This window comes from Macaca thibetana, chromosome 7, assembly GCF_024542745.1.
Source record: "Macaca thibetana thibetana isolate TM-01 chromosome 7, ASM2454274v1, whole genome shotgun sequence".
Classification (NCBI taxonomy): domain Eukaryota; kingdom Metazoa; phylum Chordata; class Mammalia; order Primates; family Cercopithecidae; genus Macaca; species Macaca thibetana.
The window spans coordinates 46,000,282-46,013,295 of NC_065584.1; the positions used below are offsets into that span (position 1 = coordinate 46,000,282).

Below are 13,014 nucleotides of genomic sequence, written 5' to 3' on the forward strand. Positions count from 1 at the left end.
ATGGCAAACCAAAAATGTAAGCTTAAGTCTCCTGACTCTAAAGTCAAACTTAGAACAAACTTGTTTTTAATGATACTGCATTACAAAAATTGAAATAGCTTTATTCTTTTTCTCCTGTATTTTAATGAAATAGCTACATTTCTTTTATACTCAGAATATACATTCTCATTTTCTGGGTTGTGAGTATAAAAAAAATGCAGTTGTTTCGTAAAATAGGGAGGGGAGAGGAATATTAAGGAGAGAACAACTATTCCAGAACTATAGTTGCCAGGGTTGGGTTATAAGCCTTGAATAAAACCATTATGAAGAAATTTGTGACAGTGCATAAAATTGGGAAGGGCTAGTTCTTCTATTCTGTAGCTTAAAGCACTCCAAGTAGCTTGTTTTCTGAGTGACTGAGCAGCAGGTAAGTACTTGCTTCCTTCCTGCTGTACTGTCCTTTAACGTGGCTTTCCCTTCTCAATGCTTTCAGAAGTCATTTTCCTGAACTGCTGGTCATTAATCTACTGATTTACAAATAGTTTTCAACTGAAGCTAATCTGCTACATAAGCATAATTTTTTGTTTTGTGACCTGTGAATAGTAAGCAACTACTTTATTCTAAAATACCACTTCTAGTGTACTACTATCTGTAACTACATGTTGAAGCACTTTGGGTCACAGTATTTGTGGTTAAATATACGTGTGCCCCTCCCCCGCAATTTTGCACTGAATCTTAGTATTGTTAACTTTTGTTCCAAAATTTTCATATAATTGTAATCACTGTCCTCCATTTTAAGATAAAAACAGCCACCTAAGATATCTGTGGCTCAGTTCCTTTTGTTCAGTATATATACCTCAGGGTACAGGATATAAGGCTCTGGCACTTCCTACATAATTTGTTCATAAAAATAATTTTCTGTACTTGTAGGTGCAGGGATTCATAGTGATTTTTTGGTTTTAAGAAATATCTTTCTACACTGTCTGATTTTTAAAAATGAGATTGTGAGTATAAATTTTGTAAAAGAAAAATACAGGAGAAAAAGGATAAAGCTACTTTGTTTTAAAATGCAGTATCATTAAAACAAAAACAAACCAAATTTGTTCTAAGTTTGACTTTAGAGTCAGGAAACTTAAGCTTACATTTTTGGTCTGCCATGTATTGCTTTTAAAGCTTGGGCAAATTCTTCTTCATTTGAGGTCTAAATTTATTAATCTGTTAATGGGAATAGATTAGAAATCTTCAGAGAAACTCTAGCCTTTGTAACATTATGTGACTATAATGCTGAGAACGGCTTCGCTCATCCCATGCATGTTTTAAAAATACTAAAATTTTGTGTTTGAACATTTTAATAGGCTCAGAAACTTAAAAATGACCTTTCTTTTCTAATAACATACTCTTTTCAATGGGATATGATGGTTGTTATTATTTAACATGACATTTAGGGACTCAACATACATTAAGGTGATGGCAATAAGACAAATGTAGAAATAACCAGTACCATGTAATTTTCATAAAGTGCTTAAACTGTTGGTAAACAATTTTATGAGTTGGAGGTGTTGAAGCAAATATTATTTATATTTGAACATAAAAGCTGATCAAAGGGGCCTGGTCCACAGAAGATGTTTATTTGATGTAACAAAACAATACAGTTAGTGTTAGATCCAACCACAAAGAGCAAAAGGAATGAAAAATTTGTACAATGTACATAGAAAAAACAAGATATTTACTGTGACAACTATATATTCCTAAAATAATGCTTCTAAAATTATTCAATTATTGAAATCTACATAAAAAAAGGATGTTAATAGCGACAAAGTGCATAAAATCAAACATTGTATTTTGAGCAAATTAATATACTAGGCAATTTTGCTAAGAATGCATGATTTTTTTTTTCTTGTTTACAGTCTGCTCAAAATATCTATACCAACAGGGTAGGCAGAACATTTAGGTTTAATATCAGTTACACAATATTAGCATAAACTTCCACAACTACATAGGGTATTGTTTTCTTTTGAGCTGGCAAAGTGACTATAGAAACATCAGATGATTTCTCTGAATTGAGAATTTTATCCAAATAAATGCCACATACCTTCTAGATATATGCATATCTTTCTATATCATGTAAATGGCTTTACCCATTTAAATAATAAACCATACAGCATTTAAGAATCATTACATGATTAACAATGTCATGTTCCAGGTTTAACAATTTCATAGGCCAAAAAAAATTTCTTCTTAAAAACTAGTTTTATAAATGCAGAATATATTCCATGAGTAACTGCTGGTATTTTTTAAGAAAATATATTGTGCAATTGTGGCTACCACGTACTGCTGGCAAAGCATTATTATTTATGTAAAATGTGAAAAAAAAGGTGTAAAAATTTTTCAACTGCCTATGATCATGATGAAAGGTTACTGCCTTCTTACAAAAATTATATTGGCATCTTCTTAAAAATAATTCGAAAAAGGGATAAACTCCCTAGCCAAAAATAAATAAATAAAAAGGTGCATTTTTTTAAAATGATGCTACTGCAATGCAATGGTTTAAATACCAAAAAACTGAGAAAATAAGCTGTCTGTGATCCAGCATTAAAGAACATACTAAAAAAGAGCATTAATGTAAATTAAGTAGAAAGGGGATCAAAATTGAACTAACCAAATTTGTGCAGTATTGTAGCCAGGCTTCTAAAATTAGATGTAGAAAATATAAATAGACTGCTTTAGGTAATGAGCCACCAGTGTCCAAAAAAAGGAATGAAATTATGAAAAAGCTCAGTTAACTTGATCCAAAGCTCTGAGTAATTCTTCACCCTGCAGTAGGTTTCTGCTGCCTTGTATAGGAGCATTAACTTCACAATCATAACTGGTCAGCTGTGGTAATCCACTTTCATCCATTGATTGCCCCAGCAGTCTACATGCTAAATCTGAAAAACAAACGAGATACCTAAGTATACATTCATCTAGTCAATGAATATTTATTAAACACCCACAATGTGTTAGGTATCATAGAAAATAAAGCAAACTTCTAGAAGGGTTTTTAGTCTACCTGGCAAAACAACAACTATGTAAAAAAGTAAGTATAATCAAGTGATACTGTTGCTGTCTCAGAAATGTTTACAGGATACAATAAAGGCACAAAGAAATAACAGTTTGGAAAAAGGCACAAATATGGTGGGCATCGAGGCTGATGCCTGTAATCCTAGCACAGGCTGAGGCAGGAGGATCACTTGAGGCCAGGAGTTTGAAACCAGCCTGGGCGACGTAGTGAGACCCCATCTCTACAAAAAGCAGCCGGGCGTGGTGAGGCATGTCTGTAGTGCGAGCTACTCAGGGGGCTGAAATGATTGCTTGAGCACAGGAATTTGAGACTGCAGTGAGCTATGATCATGCCACTGCACTCCAGGCCTGGGCAACAGAGCAAGACCCTGTCTCACAAAAAAAAGAAAAAAAAAGAAAAATAAAGTAGTCATAAAAATTCACAAATTTCAGCTTCTATCAATATTGACAGCACACAGACATAGGTAAGTCAAATAAAATTATGAAAAATGAAAAGCTCCACCTTGAAATGTTAATCTCTGTATTAAGACCATTAAATGAAATACTACTTTTTTTTTTTTTTTTTTTTGAGGCAGAGTCTCACTCTTGTCACGCAGGCTGGAATGCAGTGATGCCATCTTGGCTCATTGCAACCTCTGCCTCCCGGGTTCAAGCGATTCTCATGCCTCAGCCTCCCAAATAGGTGGGATTACAGGCACCCACCACCACACCCAGCTAATTTTTGTATTTTTAGTAGAGACGGGGTTTCACCATGGTAGCCAGGCTGGTCTCCAACTCCTGACCTCAGATGATCCACCCGCCTCGACCTCCCAAAGTGCTGGGATTACAGGCGTGAGCCACCGCGCCCAGCCGCAACTTTACTTTTTAATCTTGCTAAGGAACCAAAGTCATTTCTCACTTAGATTAAAGCTCCTAAACAAAAATGTTTCATGTATTTTGTCTCTGTGATGTTCAAGGTCAGAAAGAATAAACTAACCAGAGGGTATTAAAATAATTGTCTTTTGCTCCATTCCATTCTGTTCACTAGATTTGCATCCTTTTACACGTTTCCAAGAAAGTGATGTAGTAGCTGCATGATCGTCTGGCTGCTGTAATAATGTTCCCTATAAACAGTAAAGTTATTTCAAGTTTAGTTTGTTCAATTTTTTTTAAACAACCAAAAACCTTGAAATCGGTGTAAATTTAATAACATTATATAGGCAGTTTCTAAAATACTACCCTAAATTATTTTAAATACTTTAAGTTATTTGCTATCCATTATGACCATAAAGTTATTTGCCATCCATTATGACCATTCTGTCTATAAATACTTTCCAGTTAATTTAGTTTGAAAATATCAGAATGTATTATACCACCATTGACTTACCCCAAAACATAGCAGTTCTTTTTTTAATTTGAGATGGACTCTTACTCTCTCACCCAGGCGGAGTGCAGTGGCCTGATCTCGGCTCACCGCAACCTCCACCTCCCGGGTTCAAGCTATTCTCTTGCCTCAGCCTCCAGAGTGGCTGGGATTACAGTCGTGCACTACCACACCTGGCTGATTGTTGTATTTTTAGTAGAGACAGGGTTTCACCAAGTTGGCCAGGCTGGTCTCAAACTCCTGACCTCAAGTGATCCTCGCCTCGGCCTCCCAAAGTGCTGGGATTACAGGTGTGAGGCACTGCGCCCGGCCAATACCAGTTCTTTTAATCAGGCAAAGTAACTTAAAGGGAAGAGAATGAGATTGGTGGTGATATTCAGGGTGGAGTAAGGGGAGAACTTCACTTTTTAATTCAAAATACATTGGAATTGTTTGGAATTTTTATACCAAGAATGTATTCATTAAACATTTGTATTTTTAAAAACCAGTGTATACAGAGTAAAAAAAACCCCAATGTATAAATTCTGAAAATATAACTTTACTATTTGGAAGAAACGTGGAAACACACACACACACACACACAGAAATAGCACATTAGCTAGAAAAGCAAAACCTACTACTCTCATACTTACAATTCCTACTGCTTGAAAAAGTGAACCATCATGTTCCATTTTTCGCTTTCTCTGAGCATTCTGCAAAGCTAGTATCTTTGGATTTAGTTCTTCCTCAGGAACTGTAGTTCTGAAAAGAAAAAAATTGTAAATGAAAATATAGCTCTTTTATTTTTTAAAAAAATATCCAGTGAGCTCTTTTAAAGAAAATACATAATTCCTTAGTTCTCCAATATTAAGGAATGTAATATATATAACATAACTCTCCTGATTACTAAAGTTTATCACCCTAAAAGTCAAAACTTGTTTTTTTTTGGGGTGAAACAGGGTCTCTGTCAGCCAGGCTGGAGTGCAGAGACATGATTTCTGCTTACTGTAACCAAGCTCTGTCTCTGGAGTCAAGTGATCCTCCCACCTCAGCCTCTCAAGTAGATGGGATTATGGCTGATTTATATATATATATTTTTGTAGAGATGGGATTTCACCATGTTGCTCAGGGTGGTCTCAAACTCCTGAGCGCAAGTGATCTGCCCACCTTGGCCTCCCAAAGTGCTGAGATTACAGGCGTGAGCACCTGGCCTTCAAAGCTTAATTTAACAGAAAATTTTCTACAGTATGCATATCCCTATTTTATAAAATACAGCTGAACACAACTAAATTGACATTCTTGTAGAGTCAAAACAGTTAAATATTGTCCTTTTATTCCACCTAACATAACAATGCGGTGATACTGTTGGGACTATTGAAATATAAGATCAATTTCACATTCATATAGCATTTTCAGTTTATAAAACATTTCAAGTTCATTAGTTCATTTTAATCTTACTTAAGTTCCCAAGATAGATAAGGCAGGCATATCATACCCATTTTATAAATGAGAATCCCGAGGCCTATTGGGTAACTTTCTCAAAGTCCTACTGCTCACTAGTTGTGATATGGAAGTACACTCTAGGTCTCCAGATCCCTACCTCCCCTCCCCTGCTCTTTCCACTATGCTATTTTTCACTCAGTATTGATCTGGTTATCAAACATGAACTATGTATATCTAAAATTAACATCAAATCATGAAGAATTGTTCTAATGAGTAAAGTACATCAGCTTTGTTATATTATTTTGACTTTTCAAGACCCCCCCATAAACCAAATGCATAATCATAATGGCTCCTTGTTGTTCCAGATAGTTGAGAATGCCAAATAGGTAAGTGATCTAACTGCTCTCTTATTTTGCAGTTTTCTTTGGTTTTTAAAAAATTTCTATAAAACTTCTATTATACAGACAGGCAAGTTTAAAAATTCTTATATAGATATATTGTCTTTATGAAATGTACACTCAGTCTATCATGTAACTATCGTTGTAGTAGTAGTAGTAGTACTTAGTAGTTATGTTTTTAATGGTTTAATTTTTGAAATTCCTTTCATAAAAGTTTTCAGTGTACACTACATTGGAACTAATGTTTAAAAACAATTGCTAGCTGGGTGCAGTGGCTCGCCTGTAATCCCAATACTTTGGGAGGCTGAGGCGGGCGGATCACCTGAGGTCGGGAGTTTGAGATCAGCCTGACCAACATGGAGAAACCCTGTCTCTACTAAAAATATAAAATTAGCTGGGCCGGGCGCGGTGGTTCACGCCTGTAATCCCTGCACTTTGGGAGGCCGAGGCGGGCGGATCACGAGGTCAGTAGATCGAGACCATCCTGGCTAACACGGTGAAACCCCGTCTCTACTAAAATACAAAAAATTAGCCGGGCGCGGTGGCGGGCGCCTGTAGTCCCAGCTACTCCGGAGGCTGAGGCAGGAGAATGGCGCGAACCCGGGAGGCGGAGCTTGCAGTGAGCCGAGATGGTGCCACTGCACTCCAGCCTGGGCGACAGAGTGAAGACTCCGCCTCAAAAAAAAAAAAAAAAAAAAAAAAAAAAAAAAATATATATATATATATATAAAATTAGCTGGGCGTGGTGGTGCATGCCTGTAATCCCAGCTACTCGGGAGGCTGAGGCACGAGAATCGCCTGAACCGGCGAGGCAGCGGTTGCGGTGAGCTGAGATCCGTGATCACGCCATTGCACTCCGGCCTGGACAACAAGAGCGAAACTCTGTCTCAGAAAAAAAAAAAAAAACTTGCTAAAGTGATCTGATGTGTTACCCTTTGGCTTTGACAAGTACAAGAGAACAGTTGTTCAGAAAACTGGATATCCCATCCTCTGTAGCTGATTGTAAACTGTAACTTAGAAGTGATTGTCATTTTTATTACTGTATTCATGCATCTGTCAGTCCAACAACCTTTCTTTTTTTTTTTTAAACGGAGTTTCACTCTTGTTGCCCAGGCTGGAGTGCAATGGCCTGATCTTGGCTCACTGCAGCCTCCGCCTCCAGGGTTCAAGCAATTCTGCTGCCTCAGCCTCCCAAGTAGCTGGGATTACAAGCGTGTGCCACCATACCCAGCAAATTTTTGTATTTTTAGTAGACAGGGTTTCACCATGTTGGCCAGACTGGTCTGAAACTCTTGGCCTTAGGTGATCCACCCGCTTCAGCCTCCCAAAGTGCTGAGATTACAGGTATGAGCCACCGCGCCCTGCCCCAACAACCATTTACTGAGGAAGTACTACACATTAGGTCATGAGCTAAGTATTAGTATCACTAAAATACCCAGGACACTATGATTGCCCTCGTGGAGCTCAGAGTCAAAAGTGAGTTAGTGATACAGTAAATAAAGTAACAGAAAGTACTTCTGAGTTCATCTAAAGCCCCAAGATCTTTTCCAAGCTTAGGGAAAAGACGTCTCCCAGCACTCTAGGTCAAGGTGGGAATGCTAGGCAGGGAAAAAAACCTATGTGCTCTGGCTACGACAGTGGTTCTTTCCTATTGCTATTGATAGCTGGCTTAGTCTAGACATAGTGGAGGAGGAATCATTCCCCTCTTCCACACACTTATTAGATAAAAATTTCTTCTAGCTATAGCCTCAAACTTAAAATATGTGAAATCCCCTTACAAATTATATACAGAAAGTATAACTTAAAAATTGGGTCGTGTCCATATGTTTGTTTGAACTAGCTCCACAGAAGTAATGTCATAATTCATGCTTAGATTTCTGGTATAGAGTTAGAAAACCTATGTAGCCTGCAATATATATATAGCTAATGTTCTACAAATATGTAATGAAAAATAAAAGCAACTTTAATACAAGTTAACTATAATAAAATTTTAAAAGAGGGGCTTGTAAATATCTATATTGAATGCTGAAGATGGAAGGCTCAATTTGGAATGTGTAATTGGAAATAACCCTTAAATTGGAAGGGCTTTCCTTCAGATAAACTTAAAAAAGAGCTCTAAGAAATGGAAGCATCTAAGTAGCAAGGGTAGTTAACTAGTCTGATTTAAACAACTGCAAGAAGTACATCTGAGCCAACTCTTAAATATTTACAGAACTTAACTGAGGTGGATTTTATTTTAAAGGTGTTGAAAGACCCTCCCACATTTAGATAGATAATTTTAGAATTTATAATTATTTTAGAAAAAATAGGGCTGGGTGTGGTGGCTCAGGCCGGTAATCCCAGCTCTTTCGGAGGTCGAGGCAGGGGGATCACCTAAGGTCGGGAGTTCGAGACCAGCCTGACCAACATGGAGAAACCCTGTCTCTACGAAAAATACAAAACAAATTAGCTGGGCGCGGTGGCGCATGCCTGCAATCCCAGCTACTTGGGAGGCTGAGGCAGGAGAATGGCTTGCACCCAGGAGGCGGAGGTTGCTGTGAGCTGAGATTGCACCATTGCACTCCAGCCTGGGTGACAGAGCAAGACTCTGTCTCAAAAAAAAAAAAAAAAAAAAAAAAATATATATATATATATATATATATATATATATATATGAGGTTAATTTAGAAAGTTTTTTGAGTGCTCAAGAATTTGCCTTAGGGCATATATATCAGAAAGTTTGCTATAAGTTTAGAAATCATGTACTATCACATACATTTATCTCAAAAATAATAAAAGAACTGTAACTTGAATGTTACACATAAATACCTTTGACTCAAAGTGACAGATAACACGTTAGGGCTTCTTGGATGAGATTTTTCTGTCTGTTCTATGACTCCTTTTCCTGCTCTGTTTGGTGAGGCTGTCCGACTTTGAGTATCTCTATATGGTGATGATGTGGCACTAGTAGTTTCTTTATGTATGTGGGTAGAAGATGGAGATGCAATCAATATTTTAATGTCTTCCATACGGTCTTTTGTCACTGTTTTTAATTCATCAGTGGTGGCAGTGGTAGTGGTGGCATTAGCAGTAGGTTCTTGTATTTGAGTCTGCTGGAATACTGTAACTGTGCTTTGAGGACTTGCGCTTTCAGGGCTTGCGGAACTGCTTTCTAATGGTGACAACTGATCGAAGGAACGTAACTGGAAGTCATCATCCATTGGGATATAGGGAGCTAACATCTCCAAGTCTAAATCTGTGTCCTTTAAAACAGCAAATACATGAGTTTTTACAATGGCTACACTTTATAAATAAAAAACAAGTGAAACTCAAAGTTACTTCAGACTAAAAATTAATGAAATTTAATATAAAACAAGTTAATATACCTGAGTGGAAAATGGGTTCTTTGCTTCTGTGTCTTCAGCAAAAAGTTTTTCTACCAATTCCAACTTGAATTCATTGACCATATCACTATCCACATAAAAACAATATTCACTGGGACTATTAGGCTGTAAAAAGAAATACGTTTACTATTTCCTGAAGAAGCCTCCATATACTTTGCTAGTTGTCAGAATTTTCAAACTAGATCTCAGAAAAACCAGAAAACACACAACCAAGTCCATCGTGTTTATCAAATTTTATTTAACTAGGCTGGGCTTGGTGGCTCACGCCTGTAATCCCAGCACTTTGGGAAGCCAAGGCGGGTGGATCACGAGGTCAAGAGATTGAGACCATCCGGGCCAACATGGTGAAACCTCGTCTCTACTAAACATACAAAAATTAGCTGGGCATGGTGACATATGCCTGTAATCCCAGCAACTCAGGAGGCTGAGGCAGGAGAATCACTTGAACCTGGGAAGCGGAGGCTGCAGTGAGCCAAGATCATGCCACTGCACTCCAGCCTGGTGACAGAGTGAGACTCCATCTCAAAAAAAAAAAAAAAAAAAAAAAAAAAAAAAGTGAAAATAGTGACATTTTGAAGCTTATACTGGTAACTAATTTTGCCAATATACATATTTCTGACTATGTAATATAACATCATTTACAAAATTAAGATGAAAAGAAACACCTTATTCTAAGAATAAAACCTATTTGGTAATTCACATTCCACAATGGTACCTAATTGACCAATTAACTAGATGCTACATTCACTGGAATTTATCTTTGAACTGAGAAGGCACATTCCTGTGGTGACTGAGCTACGTAAAAATCTCACAGCTATTGTCAGGGGTGGGAGTAGAAACTTAAGTTATTTTACCTGCATATACCTGAACGAATGTACATTATTACTATTTTAAGAGTTCTGGGCAAGAATTTTAACAAAAAACTATAGCTGTGTATTCTAAACAAGAAATTTTGCTTTCCTCATTCTAATGTTTTTGTTAGATTTACTTTTGTTAGATAAAAACCAAGATGAACCAAACTTTTTTTTTGTGGTGGGTAAATTAAGCAACCAGAGCATAGGATATATATTCATTCACCACAAGGCTATGAGATGTCAAATCTCCTACTCTTAGCTTGTCAGTTTTATTCAACAAATATTCAATGTAGAATTATTTACCACTTATTAAAGCTTATTTATGCCTCATTTATCAAGTTATAATGTTCGGATCTTAGTTGTCCTACTCCTGAGTATATTTTTAGATGTACAAAGCCCTAAAATGGAATCATTCTAGATTTAGAAATAGAGCCCTGTGTGATATCTCCAGTCTTGGCCAGCCTAGCCTTTAAAGATTATTTTTATTGTGTTTATAGGACAATTAATATCAAGACAGATCCAGAATAAGAAAGACCAGTTACTAAGTATTTTATGTAACACTTGTTATTTTCATGTTATACTTATCCAAAATTTCAAAATAGTGATGGAAATTGGACTAAACTGGGCAAAGAATTTATAAAGTCCTTTCCCATTTAAACCCTGTTAAGTCTATTGCTACCAGACAGTTCTCCAACTCAAAGGGGTAATGGGCCAGGCATGGGAGCTCACGCCTGTAATCCTAGTACTTCGGGAGGCCAAGGCAGGAGGATCACTTGAGCCCAGGAGTTTAAAACCAGCCTGGGCAATATAGTGAGAACCCTGACTCCACCAAAAAAAAAAATGGTTAAAAAATCAGCCAGGCATGGTGGTACGGGCCTGTAGTCCCAGCTACTCGGGAGACTGAGGTGGGAGAATCATTTGAGCCTGGAAGGTTGAGGCTGTAGTGAGCTGTGATTACACCACTGCACTCCAGCCTGGGTGATAGTGAGACTCTCAAAACAAAACAAAACACAATAAAACAAACTAAAAGGGGTAACAGGTATAGGCTGTGGCTACCTTGAGCACACTTAGTACTATTCTCTTTAAATGTCCAAATTCAGGATGTTTTTGTCCTACTGATATAGAGAAATAATGTACATTTCACCTTTTGGTTTATATTAAGCTAGTTTCTTCCCATGTTCCTGACTATCTTTGAGCCTAAAACATATGCTCAGGTCTAAGTTAGGCAATAGCTCTTGCAATAATTTTAAAGTGCTAAAATTCAAACACACACACAAATGTAATTTGTGGTTCAAATGAGTGTTTGAGTCAAACTTATAAATACATTCTTGAATGTTAAAATCTGAAAGTTGTCTCTTTCTGATTATATCATGACACCTACCTCAGGTGAACTTTGTCTAGTGCTTCCATCAGAAGGACTAGGTGGCTGATCCTGAATTTGGGGCATGGTAAAAGAAAGTTCCAATGACTCTGGATTTGGTTCTAATTTTAATGCAACTTCTTGATTGAGTGCAGGGTCAGCACTACTTCGAAGTGGCTTTGGCGTTTCAGAGGTGGGTAATGGAGACATTGCCAAATTTATATTCTGTAATTTTTCGTTGGATGAGGGGAGCATTACATCATTATACAATGGTACTTCCTCAAGTTGCTGGTCATCAGTTTCTGTGTCTGTGGGGAAAAAATATGAGTCAGTCTAAAGTATACAAGGATTTTTTTTTTTAACCCAAGATAGTCTTGCTCTGTTGCCCAGGCTGGAGTACAATGGTGCAATCTTGGCTCACTGCCACCTCTGCCTCCCAGGTTCAAGCAATTCTCCTGCCTCAGCCTCCCAAGTAGTTGGGATTACAGGCGCACACCACCACGCCCAGCTAATTTTTGTATTTTTGGTAGAGACGGGGTTTCACCATGGTGGCCAGGCTGGTCTCGAACTCCTAACCTCAAGTGATCCACCCGCCTTGGCCTCCCAGAGTGCTGGGATTACAGGCGTGAGCCACTGCGCCTGGCCACAGGGATTTTAACATACAAAAAATTTGTGTTCCTTTTCACGGAAGGTTTGTCTAATTCATCAGACAACAAAATGTTAACAAATTTTCCTTCATCAGAAAGTTTACATATAATAGTATAGTATAACCATAAGTCTGGGTTATCTTTACAATCCACTATTGATACCTCCTCTTAATCTCTACGGCATAAAAGACAAAAGGCAACACCAACCTTTTTATACATTAAAATGTTCTCTACTTTAAAATTGCAGTTTTCATCTTCAATGCTTCATGTTATAGTATGACTGCCTTTTTATCCTTTAATGCAACAATGCCTACTTCCATGTAACTCTGCTAAACTGTGGAGAAAATCTGACAGCAGGATACAGAAATAGAGCAGCCAGGAAAAATTTATGTGGGAAGAAGAAATACCTTAAGGACACTTTGAAGCACAATTTCCAACAATATAAAAAAGCAAGAATGGTAAGAAATTACGAGGGCAAAAATATTTAAGCAAATACATTTAAGAAAACTATAAAAATATATTAGCTTGTAATGTCCAAATGATTACCA

General features: G+C 37.3%; 1 protein-coding gene across 2 annotated transcripts in view; it reads right to left on the minus strand.

The window, feature by feature from the left end:
• Positions 1–1,586: 1,586 nt before the first annotated feature.
• Positions 1,587–13,014, minus strand: part of HIF1A (hypoxia inducible factor 1 subunit alpha) — a 53,386-nt gene continuing 41,958 nt past the window's right edge. For both annotated transcript variants that reach the window (XM_050797764.1, XM_050797763.1), the window contains exons 10-15: positions 11,841–12,127; positions 9,588–9,710; positions 9,031–9,464; positions 5,035–5,143; positions 4,016–4,142; positions 1,587–2,906 (exon numbers count right to left, since the gene is read on the minus strand). In XM_050797764.1, the coding sequence (XP_050653721.1) occupies positions 2,755–2,906; positions 4,016–4,142; positions 5,035–5,143; positions 9,031–9,464; positions 9,588–9,710; positions 11,841–12,127 (1,232 nt within the window). In that variant the 3' untranslated portion in view covers positions 1,587–2,754. The remainder of the gene's footprint in view (positions 2,907–4,015; positions 4,143–5,034; positions 5,144–9,030; positions 9,465–9,587; positions 9,711–11,840; positions 12,128–13,014) is intronic.